The sequence below is a fragment of the Orcinus orca genome, chromosome 3 (genome assembly GCF_937001465.1).
Source record: "Orcinus orca chromosome 3, mOrcOrc1.1, whole genome shotgun sequence".
NCBI classification, from domain to species: Eukaryota; Metazoa; Chordata; class Mammalia; order Artiodactyla; family Delphinidae; genus Orcinus; species Orcinus orca.
Genome location: NC_064561.1, coordinates 6,692,294 through 6,706,841, shown reverse-complemented (window position 1 = coordinate 6,706,841; position 14,548 = coordinate 6,692,294). Strand labels below are relative to the sequence as shown.

General features: G+C 55.1%; 1 protein-coding gene across 7 annotated transcripts in view; it reads left to right on the top strand.

Annotated features, from left to right (window-relative positions):
• The window catches only part of COL5A3 (collagen type V alpha 3 chain), a 40,268-nt gene that overhangs the window by 19,566 nt on the left and 6,154 nt on the right, over positions 1-14,548 (top strand). For 5 of the 7 annotated variants that reach the window (XR_007476768.1, XM_049708553.1, XM_033401037.2 and 2 more), the window contains 33 exons: positions 817-870; positions 1,804-1,848; positions 2,018-2,071; positions 2,195-2,239; positions 2,647-2,700; positions 2,794-2,847; positions 2,984-3,037; positions 3,168-3,275; positions 3,449-3,538; positions 3,772-3,825; positions 4,719-4,826; positions 4,935-5,042; positions 5,132-5,185; positions 5,852-5,905; positions 6,552-6,659; positions 6,736-6,789; positions 6,980-7,033; positions 7,144-7,230; positions 7,310-7,363; positions 7,895-8,002; positions 8,665-8,718; positions 8,902-8,955; positions 9,350-9,403; positions 9,561-9,614; positions 9,813-9,920; positions 10,091-10,144; positions 10,712-10,765; positions 10,952-11,059; positions 11,349-11,402; positions 11,483-11,518; positions 12,194-12,247; positions 12,835-13,042; positions 13,123-13,235. Coding sequence is in view for 6 of the 7 variants with exons in the window: in XM_049708553.1 (XP_049564510.1) it covers positions 817-870; positions 1,804-1,848; positions 2,018-2,071; positions 2,195-2,239; positions 2,647-2,700; positions 2,794-2,847; positions 2,984-3,037; positions 3,168-3,275; positions 3,449-3,538; positions 3,772-3,825; positions 4,719-4,826; positions 4,935-5,042; positions 5,132-5,185; positions 5,852-5,905; positions 6,552-6,659; positions 6,736-6,789; positions 6,980-7,033; positions 7,144-7,230; positions 7,310-7,363; positions 7,895-8,002; positions 8,665-8,718; positions 8,902-8,955; positions 9,350-9,403; positions 9,561-9,614; positions 9,813-9,920; positions 10,091-10,144; positions 10,712-10,765; positions 10,952-11,059; positions 11,349-11,402; positions 11,483-11,518; positions 12,194-12,247; positions 12,835-13,042; positions 13,123-13,235 (2,406 nt within the window). In the remaining variant the exon portion in view is untranslated. The remainder of the gene's footprint in view (positions 1-816; positions 871-1,803; positions 1,849-2,017; positions 2,072-2,194; positions 2,240-2,646; positions 2,701-2,793; positions 2,848-2,983; positions 3,038-3,167; positions 3,276-3,448; positions 3,539-3,771; positions 3,826-4,718; positions 4,827-4,934; positions 5,043-5,131; positions 5,186-5,851; positions 5,906-6,551; positions 6,660-6,735; positions 6,790-6,979; positions 7,034-7,143; positions 7,231-7,309; positions 7,364-7,894; positions 8,003-8,664; positions 8,719-8,901; positions 8,956-9,349; positions 9,404-9,560; positions 9,615-9,812; positions 9,921-10,090; positions 10,145-10,711; positions 10,766-10,951; positions 11,060-11,348; positions 11,403-11,482; positions 11,519-12,193; positions 12,248-12,834; positions 13,043-13,122; positions 13,236-14,548) is intronic. The other 2 variants (XM_004277338.3, XM_033401040.2) reach the window with 1 other exon arrangement.

Here is a 14,548-nt window from a genome sequence, read left to right as displayed (position 1 = left end):
TTGAGCACATACTATGTGCCAAGTACCTTTAAAAAAAAAAACCCACTTTCTATATATATCCCATTTAATCCTAACGAAAACCTTGTGAAGGAGGTATTGTTGGTATCCCCAGGCTACAAAGGAGACTGATGCTCAGAGGGGTCAATCCATTTGTCCAGGGCCACACAGCTAATTTAGTGATGGATCTAGGATTCAAAACACAGTGAGGGGTGAGAGGGGATATCAGAGCATATGATGTTTTCCCCCAGGTCAAGGGACGATGGGCAGGAAAGCAAGTACTGGAGGCAGTTAATTAACAAGTATTGAGTAAGACACCACCATGTGCCAGGCAGTAGGGAATAAGACCAGAGCATTATGTCCTAGTCATTGAATAAGTAAACAGATGAGCAGTGTCATTTCATTACAAATATTATAGGGGAAACAAAATAGGAAGTGATAAACAGAGCACGACTTGAGGATGTGGTGGTCAGGATGATGGCGGAAAGCTTCTCTAAGGAGGTGATGTCTGAATGAGATTTAAATGATGAGGAGTAGCTGGCTTTGTGGGGATCTGAGAGAAGAGCATTTTAGGCAAAGGCAGCCAGTGCAATGGCCCTGAGGCAGGAATGTACTGGTATCTGAGTAGCATTAAAGAGGCCAGTGTGGCTGGAATGGAGTGAGCAAGGGAGGGGCTGCTCACTGGGGCTGGAGGGGCCAAAGACTTTCTGGAATCACTGGCCTGGAAATGCCTGAAAAGATGGGGTGGCTGAATGCGGTGAGGGGCTAACGTCACCCACTCCTCACACCCATGTCTTCTCTCTCATCCTCTTTACTCAGGGATCTATTGGCTTTCCCGGGCCCCTGGCACCATTAGGAGAAAAAGGGAAGCGGGTGAGTCGCAATCCAGGGGTCAGGGGAGAGGGAAGGGCTTGCATGAGAGGAACAGAGTGTATGGCTGTGCGTGATAGCACGTGGGGCCCTAGGTGGCTGTGTCTATGCCTGGAAGCACTTGTGTGCACACATATTGCCATGTGCAATGCAGGGCACATGTAGGTGATCCCACCTGGCATTACAACAAATGTGCCTGCGTATCTGTGTATGCATGTGCGTCCCGTGTGCCTTTCAGTACAGATTAGATGGGGTCTGCGCGCTGCAGCCTAGGGGCCTGTGACTGGGTGAACAAGGGCACCAGCTGCACGTACGTTGTGTGACTACGGGCATACATGTGTGGGGGGTATGTCGAAGTGTGTGAAAGAATAGGGAGATACACATATGTGTGTGTTTCTGCACACCTGGGGGATTGTGGGTACATGCATGCGTTGTTTCGCTATGGGTGCACTGTAGCTATGTAAATGGACATTGTGTATATGCACACGAGGGTTTGTATACTGCTGTGTTTATCAGGACCGTGTCCTCACATGAATCCATGCACATACGTGTTTACACTGGATAGACACGTGTGCAAGGGACATATTACATGACAGGCTCCGAGTGTCATCTCGAAGCTGCGGTCCCCCCTTGCATGCTGCGTTGGCATGCAGTCACGTGTGCATACCATGCAGCTGTGATAAATAGGTGTCTGTGTGAGCAAATGTGCTTGTATGTGTGGACCTGTAGGTGTAATCATAATATAATTGGGTGCCTGTGATCTTTGCGTAGTTGCATGTGTAAGCTGTACTTATGCGTGCGTGTGAGTGAAAGGCTTGCAAATGAATGTGGGGCAGGCATCTTTCCAGGTCTCTGACGGGGTGCATTTGTGTGTTTGTGTCATGTATTTGCACCATCACCCTCTTCTGCTTCCCCCTCATCTAATTTACATTCCAGGGGAAGGCTGGGCAGCCAGGCCTGGAAGGAGAGCGGGGACCACCAGTAAGAAAATGGGGGCAGGGCTGGAAGGAGGGGCTACGAGAGGAGAAGTGGGCGGGAAGAGGGTTTGGGTTACTTCAGGTAGTCATGGTGGGGGGACCCAGAGGACTCATCCTCATCTCCTAGGCTCCCCCACCCTCTCACTTCCAATGTTTGCTTCTTTTTTATTCAGGGCTCCCGTGGAGAGAGGGGGCAACCAGGTGCCACAGGGCAACCAGGCCCCAAGGTATGGGGTGGGTGGGTGGTCAGGCCCCCCAAGCAGGCCCTCTGCCCCGGGCTCACCAAGTCCCACCCAATACCTCCTCGTTGAGTTCGTTCTGCAGCCTGAGTCTCATTCATTCCATCCTAGGGTGATGTGGGCCAGGACGGAGCCCCTGGGTTCCCTGGAGAAAAGGTGAGTGAGTGAGTGAGTGTGTGTGTGTGTGTGTGTGTGTGTGTGTGTGTGTGTGTGATTCTGGGTAGGAGACAAGCCCAGAAGGTGGGGAGACATTATAATGCAGAAAAAGCACAGCCTCTGAAGTCAGAGAGCTGTGAGTTCAAGTCTTGGCTCTGCCATTCACCTGCGGTGTGACCTTGGGTGAGTCACTTAACCTCTCTGTGCCTCAGTTTCCAACTCTATCAAATGGGAATAACCACAGTCCCCATCCCAAAGGGCTGCAGTGGTGAATGAAATGACTTCCTGTGCATAGAATGCTTGACCCCATGCCTGGCCTGCAGGAAGCACCCAACATGCTGTTGTCATTATGTGGGACTCAGGGGCAGGCGGGAGGGATGAGTGAATGATTTCTGCTTCCATTTCAGGGCCTCCCAGGTCTGCAAGGCCCTCCTGGGTTCTCTGGACCAAAGGGTCCCCCTGTAAGTGAGCTCACCCTGCTGGGGGGAAGGGGGAGCCAGGCAGTGGGGGGACTCCTTGTTTGTGCCTCAACTCTCTCCCACCTTGTCCCTCAGGGCCCCCAAGGGAAAGACGGGCAACGTGGGCACCCTGGACCTAGAGGAGAATTGGTGAGAAACCCTTTGACCTCTGACCCATGACCCCATTAGGCTCTCCATTTCTTCCCCTCCATGACACCTCCATTTTTTTGTTGTTTTTGTTTTTTGTTTTTTTTTCATGACACCTCCTTTTAATGTTTCTCCTCAGGGCTTCCAAGGTCAGACAGGCCCACCTGGACCAGCTGGTGTCGTGGGTCCTCAGGTCAGAGTGGACCCCACAGGTCTCCCTAGTTTTGTACCAGTTCGGGGATATTTGGGGGAGGGGGAGGTGATCTCAGGCAGACCCCCACCCCAGGCCACCTCCATTCAAGATGAGCCTTCTTCCTCTCCAGGGAAAGACGGGAGAAGCAGGGCCTCTGGGTGAGAGGGGGCCCCCAGGCCCCCCTGGATCTCCTGGTGAACAAGGTCTTCCGGGCCTGGAAGGCAGAGAGGGGGCCAAGGTGAGACCCTGCCCCACGGGAGATCTCATCAAGTGACCCCAAAGGTCCCTCAACATCCCCACGGCACCTCCAGGCTCAGAATCAACACCATGGGGCAGGGGGCCCAGACTCACAGATTGAGGGGAGATGCCCTCTTCTCTGGAGTCTGACCTCCCTCTTCTGCACTCCTCCAGGGGGACCTGGGACCACTGGGACCCTTTGGGAAGGAAGGGCCACCTGGACACAGGGGCTTCCCTGGTCCCCAAGGAGCCCCCGGGGACCCAGTGAGTATCATTTGGAGCCCCCCCTGAATGTGCCTGGCTGGGCTGTGAAGCAGAGGAGGAAAGGGGGGCCCAGGGGAGGGGCAAATGTGATAGTAAAGTAATGGCTGCAGGAGGGACAGATCCCTGAACCTCAGTGGCCGGGAAGCGGGTGGGAACTCTGAGCCCCCCAGAGTGAAGACAGGACCCAGGGGCACCCCTGGGAGTCTCTCGACTGTGAATCATCTCCTCCTCAGGGACCTACTGGTTTGAAGGGTGACAAGGGCCCCCCCGGCCCCGTCGGGGCTAACGTAAGTGTAAACCCGTCTGCTGTGTGGCAGGCAGGGTGCAGGGGTCTCAGGGTTTCTGGGAAGCTGGGTATTGTCCTCATCAAGTCTGTTATTTGGGGAGCCAAACAGGTCGGGGTCACGGCCAACTCTGCCGCTCACTGGCTGGGCAGTCGTGTCACTGTGCGAGCCTCCGTTTCCTTGTCTGTAAAATAGTCCCATCTCCTAGATGATCGTAAATCTCAGTGAGATGATCCGTTGGGCACATACTTACCTGCGTAGCAGACATCAGCGTTTAAAAACCTTCTTTCAAAAACAAACAAACAAACAAAACCCTTCTTTCTCCTGGAGTTTACTACGATCTAGCCAGGGAGATAGGGATCAGCTGCGATGAATGCCACAAGGCAGAATAGCGCAGAGTAAAGGGGAGAAGGGGAGAGCCGTTGAAACAGGCAGGCCAGGGAAGGCCTCCTGAGAAGGTGACATTTGAGCTGAGACCTGAAGGCGGTGAGGGAGGAGCCATGTGGGTGTCTGGGCGGAAGAGTGTGCCAGGCGGAGGGAACGGCATGTGCAAAGTCCTGAGGCTGGAGGAAGCAGTGAGCAGGGCCGTGTGGCTGGAGGGGAGTGAGCCTAGGGTGAGTGGGAGATGAGAGCATAGTCGTGCAGGACCTTGTGGGCTGCCAGGAAAACCTTTTTTTCAACAAGTGGGGTGGGAGCCCCAGAGGGATGTGGGCAGGGAGGGAGGGGAGGCACGTGCGCTGACTCAGGTGTTCACAGCGCCCTCTGGCTGCTGTCTGGGGGAATAGATTGGATGTGCTGGTAAACACCTAACTCAGGGCCTGACTGCTTGAAAACCCTCCAATAAATGAGAATTACCACTGCTGCTATTATCCCTGACCCTTCACCCCCGTTTTCAGGGTTCCCCTGGGGAGCGCGGTCCTGTAGGCCCAGCAGGGGGCATTGGGCTTCCTGGCCAAAGTGGAGGCCAAGGTCCTGTTGGCCCTGCAGGCGAGAAGGGGTACCCGGTAAGTGCCTGCCCCCATCCCCCAGGCATCCCCCAGACCCAGCCCTCTACATATCAAAAGCTCATTTCTGCCCTGGCCCAACATACCCCTTTCCACTCCGCCCATCAGGGTGAACGCGGCCCCCCTGGTCCCACTGGCAAAGACGGAATCCCAGGGCCCCTGGGGCTTCCTGGATCCCCTGGAGCTGTGGGGCCTTCTGGCGAGGAAGGGGACAAGGTGAGAGAGAGTTCATGGAAGGGGAGGGGCTGGGGGGAGGATGGGGGTAGAGGGAGGCATGATCCTCCCTCATCCTGTTTCCTCTGCAGGGAGAAGTGGGAGCCCCAGGTCACAAAGGCAACAAAGGCGATAAGGGGGATGCGGTGAGTGGGGGGCCCCAGTGAGGGGGGTGGTCCTCGGGGAGGGGAGAGGGATGTGGAGGATGGCCAGGGGGAGGCCACGGAGCTTCCTGCCTTCATGAGACCCATCTTGACACCTGCAAGTAACAGAAGCCACTCAGGCTACCTGGAATAAAGGGGCTAACTGCACCCCCAGCTTCCCTCCGGAAGTTCAGCCGCAGCGCCCAGCATCAGGGAGCCAGCTCAGTCCCTGGGTCCTGGTGGGACTTTTGGGCAAACGTTCTGATGGGCCAAACTTAGGACACGTGCTCTGTCTGGTCCCATGAGTTGGTAGCTAGGAAGACAGGGTTGGGGGAGGGAAATGCAGCTTCTTTGTGGGGGGAGTGGACAGGGGTGCAGTGTTTGACATCTCTAGTGTTTCCACCCCCCCAGTCTTGAACCTGAGGGGTTTTGGGGTTTTTTTTTGCGGTACATGGGCCTCTCACTGTTGCGGCCTCTCCTGTTGCGGAGCACAGGCTCCAGACGCGCAGGCTCAGCGGCCATGGCTCACGGGCCCAGCCGCTCCGCGGCACGTGGGATCCTCCCGGACTGGGGCATGAACCCGTGTCCCCTGCATCGGCAGGCGGACTCTCAACCACTGCGCCACCAGGGAAGCCCCTGAGGGGTTTTTGACTCTGTTCCCTCCTCCAGGGCCCACCTGGACCAACAGGGATACGGGGTCTTGTGGGACACCCAGGCTCCCCGGTGAGTGATCCCAGTTTTGTGGCCATCCCCGGATCCCCAGTGGGAAGGGACAGTGTTCTCCATGGTGACTCAGGCCCAAACTCAGCCCTGACACTGACCTACCCCTCCATGCCAACACTCAATATGAACTCACCCCAGAATCTGACTCAATCCTGACCTCAACCCCTGAACCCCATCACAGCCCTAATCTCAACACTGCTTGTGACCTTAACCTCAATCCCATCTCAGACCTGACCTTCACATCCAACAGTAGCCGAACCTGACCCAGTCTTACCCTTAACCCCAGTCCTGACCCACCCTCCAATGCAGACCCCAAACCTGGGCTCAAACTCTGATTCTACCTTGGCCCTAACCTCAAACCCTACCCTACATCTCAACCCCATCTGGACCTTCCCCTCATCACCTTAACTGACCTCAACTTGACCCTGACTCACCACCCAATGCAAAGTTTTTAGAAAAACTTTGACTCAACCCTTGACTTCATTGCTCATCTCTGATGCTTAACCTGCATCCCCAACTTCAAACCCAGTCCTGACCCTCTCCAAACTGAATCCCAACCCTGAGCCTCAATCCTGACTTTGACCCTGAGCCTCTCTCCGACCCCTGACACAGACCCTAACTGTGCCTTGCCCTGTCCTCCCCCCAGGGGGCAGATGGGGCTCAGGGACGCCGGGGACCTCCAGGCCTCTTTGGGCAGAAAGGAGATGATGGAGTGAGAGGCTTCATGGGGGTGATTGGCCCCCCTGGCCTGCAGGTAGGTGTCTGAGTTTGGGGATACAGCCTCTGGTCCTTCCCACTTTGTGCCCCAAGTTTTCTTCTTTGTTCCACAGGGGATGCCAGGCCCTCCTGGAGAAAAGGGGGAAGTTGGAGACGTAGGGTCCATGGTATGGACAATGGGGGAAATGGGGTTGTGGTGGTAGGGCGGGGGTGGCCATTAAACCAGTTTGGGGGGGTCACAGGTCACACTGTCATTTTAAGGGTCATGTGGGTCACCAGCATCAAGGGTGGTGTTTGTGATTAGTGGAGCTTTGAAGGACCATGGGGTCACCGGATGCTCTTCTGACTGTCCCACAGGGTCCCCATGGAGCTCCAGGCCCTCGGGGTCCCCCGGGCCCCAGCGGATCAGAGGTGAGGACTCTGGGGGAGGGCAGGATGCCTCAGAGGTGAGGACATAGCTTTCCCAAGAAGGGGCTGTTGGGATTGCACAGTCCCAGCTGTACCCCTTGCTGTCTCTCCAGGGTCCTCCAGGGCTGCCTGGGGGAGTTGGTCAGCCTGGAGCCGTGGGCGAGAAGGTGAGAGAGAGAGAGAACCGGAGTCTGCCTGGGGTGGGGAGGCACAACCAGTCCTGCCTGGGGGTGGCTGCCAGGATGGGAACTCTCCTCACCTTCACTTTGCCTCCTGCAGGGTGAGCCAGGGGAGCCTGGAGACCCGGGACCCCCAGGAATCCCAGGCATCCCTGTGAGTGACCTTTGTCCAGTGTCCCTGCACCCATCTCAGGGAATCCCTGACCCCTGGGCACCTAGGGCCACCATGACCTCTGCAGCCCTAGGTCACCCACTGACCCAGGACCTACAGGCATCCCCTGTTATCTTGATGACAGAGCCCTGAAAGGTATCAGGGTTGCTACACAAAGTTCTCTAGGTTGTACACTGCACAAGGGTGTAGGGCTGAGGAGGCAGGTGGGGCTCAGATCTAAACCACAAGCCCTGGCTTGGGGATGAGTTGCCCAGAGGGGATCCCTTTTCTGATTCACTCCAGGGTGGCACATGGGCTAGCCCAAATTTGCCCATGACCTCTGGGCAACTGGACCATCCTGACCCCTGACTCCTATAAATCCTAGATTCCTCTGACCTCTGACCCTTGGGCAGTCTAGGCTACTCTGACCCCTAACCCCAGGAAAGCCCCAGGCCACCCAGATTCCCGAGTCCAGGTATGCTAACCCTTGACCCCTGGAGAGGCCAGGCACCTCTGAACTCTGTTTCTGAAAAGGGGCCCAAGGGAGAAATTGGTGAAAAGGGGGATGCAGGCCCATCTGGGGCAGCTGGACCCCCGGGCAAGAAAGGCCCCCCCGGAGAGGATGGAGCAAAAGGGAACGTGGTGAGTCCTGGGGGACATGGGGGAGAGACTCGGGGAGGAGCACATGTGTCACTTTGAACCTGCTCCCCAACTTCCAGCCGGGGGGGGGGCTCCCATCCTCCAGTATGCTGATTCCACAAGCAACCCGGAACATGGCTCAGTAAATGAATGATTGAATGAATCAATATAAAAATGGAGTGGTTATATGTCATTGCAGTAGGGGAAACTTGATTCCACACTGAGTTGTTCTAACACTGCTGGGAAGGTCAAGGTTGAGACTCATGCTGGGTCAGAGTTGGCTGATGAAGGATTTGCCATCAGGGCAGAGGTGGAGCCCCTCCCACCATGGTGATGGGGCTCGGGGTTGGGATGGAGGACAGCAAGGAGCTTCGGGGTCTGAGGGACCTTGACTTGAATCTCACCACCCCACCACTCGCCGAGTCCTTTCTCTGAGGTCGGTTCTGTCTGTGAGTCCCAAGCCTAGAGGATGCAGTGAGATGATGCATGCAACATACTTAGCTCACATTAAACACGAGAATGTTCCTTCTACCAGGGCTGGGATTCTGTGTTTTGTTCACCAGTGTATCCCAGCAACCAGAGCTGTGCCTGGGCACAGTTAAATGAATGAATGAATGAACGCTCCATCATTCAGAGATATAATTATCCATCATTCTGTGTTCCAGGGCCTCACAGGGCTCCCAGGAGACCTAGGCCCCCCCGGAGACCCTGGGGTTTCGGTGAGTGTGACCCCTCCTTACTCGAAAGCCTAGCATATTCCCTATTCTGTTCCCATCTCCACAACGCCCCCACAGACCTGGGCAAGGTCGATGGAGGAAATAACCTTCACATTCCTCCAAAGCTCACCCCTAAATTCTCATGTACCCCCATGACCCCTTCCGACTTTGTTCCTCCCACCACAGGGTCAAGACGGCCCCCCAGGGGAGAAGGGAGACCCTGGAGATGTGGGGGGACTGGTGAGTAGGGGAACAGAGGATGTGGTGCGTGAAGAGGGGGGTTGGGGCTGGTGGGTGGGTGAATTGGGGGGTCAGGAGACTGGGTTAATGAGGTACCCAGGGCCCTTGTAGATGCACCTGCTTGGCCTCTCTGGGTCCTCACCGTGAATGTGAGTAGCTTGAGGGTAGAGGCGGGAGATGGCTGGTGCTGGGTGACATGTGGGGAAGGCTGTCTTCACATCAAAGGCATCCTGATGGGGACGTACGTATACGTATAACTGATTCACTTTGTTATAAAGCAGAAACTAACACACCATTGTAAAGCAATTCTACTCCAATAAAGATGTTTAAAAACTAAATAAAAAGACATCCTGAAACCATCATCCTCAACTACCCTGCTGGTTATAATCTCCAGGGTCCACCTGGTGCTTCTGGGGAACCCGGTCCCTCTGGGCCCCCTGGCAAAAGGGTGAGTGATGAGTACCCCACCACCACCTCCTGGCTGCCCTGGCTCCAACTTTGTTCCATTCACTCTCACAGCCCCCCGCTCCCCCCTACAAAACCCCCACTCATCCCCAGAGCACCCACTCACCTCACAGCTCCCCACTCACACTTTCTCCCCTAAGGGTCCTTCTGGTCGCACGGGTCGAGAAGGCAGAGAAGGGGAGAAAGGTACCAAGGTGAGTGCCCCCTGCCAAGGGGTGGGGGGGCCTTGTCCTGACCTGTCAGCCAACAGTTGGGCCATCAGAATGGGGAGAGGCCTGGGACACCACGGGTGCTCCAGTTCCGACCCCTCCCTGCTGGTTCTTGGCTGGCGGGTCGGGAGGCAGCCACCCCCTGACTCTCTCTGCCCCCTCCCTTGCCCCTGTGCTTTTCAGGGGGAACCAGGTCCTGACGGGCCCCCAGGGAGGACAGGCCCAGTGGGGACTCGAGGGCCCCCTGGGCGTGTCGGGCCTGAGGGTCTTCGAGGGATCCCCGGCCCTGTGGTGAGTGGGGTGGGAACAGGGACAGGGCGGCGGGGGGGATCCTGCCTTCCTTATGCGCTCCCATCTTGTAATTTCTCACCATAGTTAGAAGGAGCCGACCCTGGTGGGCAGCGGGACATCCACACTGAGTTCTGACAGAGTTCAGCCCCCCATGTTCTGCTTTGCCCTAGGGTGAAGCAGGCCTGCTGGGACCTCCTGGACAGTTGGGCCCTCCTGGCCCCCTGGTAAGCGACTTCTTCGTCCCCAAGGTCCCAGCACTGGGAACCACACTGGCCATCCAGTGAGCATCTAGTAACCATGGGTGCTGACGCTGCAGACTGACCACTCATTGACTAGCCATCTGATGGTCAACCCTGACCGTCTATACTAAGCATCTCTTCTGATCACTCATCTCAATGGTCTACACTGACCGTCCACACTGACCCTCCGTCTTGATGGTCTACACTGACTACACACTGACCCTCTATCTTGATGGTCTACACTGACCGTCCACACTGACCCTCCGTCTTGATGGTCTACATTGACCAAACAGACCACCTATCTTAATAGCCTACACTGACCATCTACATTGAGGTTGACCACGGACCATCCAAGTTGGCCGTGCTCCAACAAACCCCTTCATTCATCTCTCATCATCCCTCCTCTTTCTTGACCATCATCCCCATGACCACTTCCCTGGTAATTCTGTTTGAAACCTGGGTAAGTTCCCATTTGACCATCCCCCAATCACTCACATGGACCTTGAGGCTTTCTGTCTGAGACTCACCAGCTGACCCTAACTCTTCTTCCAGGGGCCCTCTGGCCTCCCAGGGCTGAAGGGAGATGCTGGCCTCAAGGGGGAAAAGGTAAGGATACCTCCTTCCATTATTCTCCTCCCCCACTTAACCCCCCTCTCCTCCACCCTTACCTCCCTCTGTAGCCAGAGGGCTAGGAGACTGGAGTCTCCTCTACTACTCCAAGGCTCTAGGAGAACAATCTCCCAATCCCCCGCCCACACTTCTTCCCCAACATGTGCCTCTTTTATCCTCCAGGGCCACATCGGATTAATTGGTCTCGTTGGCCCCCCTGGGGAGGCTGGTGAGAAAGGGGATCAGGGTTTGCCAGGAGTGCAAGGCCCCCCTGGCCTCCAGGGAGAACCTGTGAGTATGTGTCCTGCCCCGAGTGGGAAGATTGTGTTCAGAGGGTGGTGGGAAGGCAGAAGTGGGGCTTGTTTGGAGACTGTGGGTATGGGGATTTGGGAAGCCTGGGTCTAGAATGATAGGGGTTGTGTCTGGAGAAAATGGGGGGCTCTCTCTGGGGACTTGAAGGTTGAAGTCTGCATCTGGGGTTTGGGGTCTTCTTTGGAGGGAACTGGAAGCCTGTCTGGGGGATGTGTCTGGACCATAGGGATGAACCCTATCAATGATGACTCTGATGTCCTTTCTCCAGGGTTCCCCTGGTCCCATCGGCTCTCTGGGCCACCCTGGACCCCGAGGTGTGGTGGTGAGTATGAGGGATTTGTGGGGTGGGGTCACCTTGTTGGGCCAGCCAGGACTCCGGCTCTCCCTGTCTCTACCCCACAGGGTCCTCCAGGACAGAAAGGTTCAAAGGGGTCCCTGGTGAGTACTCACTGTTCCCTTGGGCTCCCACATCCCAGCCCCCTTCAACTGCGCTAGAACGCTCAGGGCCTTTGCATTCATTCATTTATTTATTCAGTCAGTCAGGCATTCAACAAGTATTTCTTCAACACCTACCATTGTATTTTTTTTTAACATCTTTATTGGGGTATAATTGCTTTACAATGGTGTGTTAGTTTCTGCTTTATAACAAAGTGAATCAGTTATACATACACATATGTTCCCATATGTCTTCCCTCTTGCGTCTCCCTCCCTCCCACCCTCCCTATCCCACCCCTCCAGGCGGTCACAAAGCACCGAGCCAATATCCCTGTGCCATGCGGCTGCTTCCCACTAGCTATCTACCTTACCTACCATTGTATTTTGTCAAATCTAAGATGCCATCCATTGTAAGATGAGCCATTATTTTATAAACTGCTTTGGAAGAAAACAGTTCTACCAAGTAAACTATGACTTGTCACAGATGATGACTTCAGAGGTGTTCACATATAGAAAGAAAATGTGCAGTTTGAAAATGTGCAGACATGAAAATTGCATGTCCTTACCCCCAGTGCTGTGTGTGTGTGTGTGTGTGTGTGTGTGTGTGTGTGTGTGTGTGTGTTGGCAGGCAGCGGTCTCCGTAGACAGAGTTCACACCCAAATGACTTCTCCCTACAGGGATCCCAAGGTCCCCGCGGAGACACTGGACCCCCAGGTCCCCCCGGCCCCCAGGTGAGTTACCCAGGGAGTATGTCGGAGTGTGTCCCCCTTGGGTCCCTCAGTGCCCAGAACTGGGCGGAACACCAGGTGTTCAGGGGGTGCAGGTGGGGTGGGAGGTGGGCCCAAAAGCTGAAGGAGGATCTGGGCTGTGTGTAGGGCGTTGGGGGGGACATCCATGGGGGCTCTGACAGTATCTCGTATGTCCATCTCTCCTGGCCTTTCTCTGTCTCTATCTCAAACACTTGTTTCACTATTTTATCTTTGTTTCTCTCTTCCGGGCGCACCCTCTCTCTGTCTCTCTCTGTCCTTGTCTCTCTCTCTCTCCTTTGCCTGACTTTGTGGTTCTGTCTCTTTTTATCCTCTCTCCACTTCGGCCTCTCCCCATCTCTGAGCCCTTCTGTCTCTCTCCTTCCCGTGTCTCTGTTTCTGACTGTCTATCTCCCCTTGTCCCTGTCTCTATCTCTCCCTCCCCTTTCTCCTCTCCCCCTACCCCTGTGTCTTTCTGCCCCCCACGTCTTTCATTTCTGCCCCTCTCTCTCCCTGTCTCTTCCTCCTGCGTCTCTGATCTCCTCCTCTCCTCCATCCCCACCTCCACCCAGGGTCCATCTGCGCAGCTGCACGGGCTGCGCCGGCGCCGGCGCTCGGTCCCGAGCCCGGGAGTCCCGGAGGGCGGCCTGGAGGAGGTGCTGGCCTCGATCACGTCGCTGAGCTTCGAACTGGAGCAGCTGCGACGCCCTCCGGGCACGGCTGAGAACCCGGGCCTCGTGTGCAGCGAGTTGCACCGCAACCACCCGCATTTGCCCGACGGTGAGGTTCCGTCTCTCCCCCGGTGGGCGGGGAGCCTCGGGGTCCGCCCGGCTCATCCGCCCTACCTGGCTCTGCGGCAGGGGAATACTGGATTGACCCCAATCAGGGCTGCGCGCGGGATGCGCTCAGGGTTTTCTGCAACTTCACGGCGGGAGGAGAGACCTGCCTTTACCCAGACAAGAAGTTTGAGACCGTGAGTACCTCTGGGGGTGAAGTGGGAGGCGGTGGTGGTGGAAGGAGGGACCAGACTCTGGAAACCATTTCATTCATACCCTGTCCACACACACACACACACCAGGCGTTGACTGGGACTTTATTTTTCCTTCAACTAACATCTATTGAGCACCTACTGTATTGCCAACTCCTTGAAATGCTGGGGTTACAGCAGAGAATCCAAAAAAAAAACAAAACTGCTTTGCTTTTATGGAGCTCATTTTCTATGGGGAAAGACAGATAAGAAAATCTAGTAAAGAAATCAATAATGATGGAGAACCTTGAGATAGCAGGTATGTGTGCCAGCCCTAAGCGCTTGGCTGCATTAACAACCACCAATGTGGCCATTCTGTTACCATCCCTAAAATAGGTAACCAACAAGAACCTACTGTGTAGCACAGGGAACTATACTCAATATTTTGTAATAACCTATAAGGAGAAAGAATCTGAAAAAAATAGATATGTATGTATGTATAACTGAATCACTTTTCTGTAACCTGAAACTAACACAACATTGTAAATCAACTATACTTCAATTAAAAAAATAAAATTCTGTTATCATCCCCCAGACAGGGAAACTGAGGCACAGAGAGGGACAAGATTACCCACGACAGTCTGGCTCTTGTCCCAGCCCTTAACCATGCTCTATTGTGCCTCCTAACCTGCTGTCTTATAGGCCCCATGGGCTCACTGCCCTCCACCTGGTTCCCCAGAAATCCTGGGGTTCTCCATCAGGGAGCCCTGAGCCTAACAGCCTCTGACACCAAGCCCCAGGCTTGGCTATAGAGGGCAGTGGGTGTGCAGTGAGCTTCTGGACCCTGGACTGCTCAGACTGGAATCCAGATCTGTCACCTCAGTTTTTTCATCTGTAAAGTGGGGTTCAAGAAAGCATCTACCTCATAGGGTGGTTGTGCCATTGAGGCGCCAATGAACATATCAGGGGACACTGAATGAACACTGACTATGTGCGTCGCTGTGTTAATACCTCCACTGCAGGTAAAACACGTTGTAAGCTCAGGGCCTGCAAAAGTGCCCAATAATGTCCTTCTTATTTATTCTCATTTTTCACTGGTCAGAGCCCTGGTTTAGTGGGAACTCAGATACCCTAGTGGATGCAAATTTAGACGAGCTCACCCCCACCCAATTTATGGGGGCTTGAGGTCAGGGCTTGATCTCTAAACAGTTGCTGACACCTGAGGCCTGATCTCTCACTAGCTCATCTTCCTTCTGCCCAGAGAGAGGCTGGGGCAGGGAGTGAGGAACATTCTTGGTTTGGGTTCCCCAGACACAGAC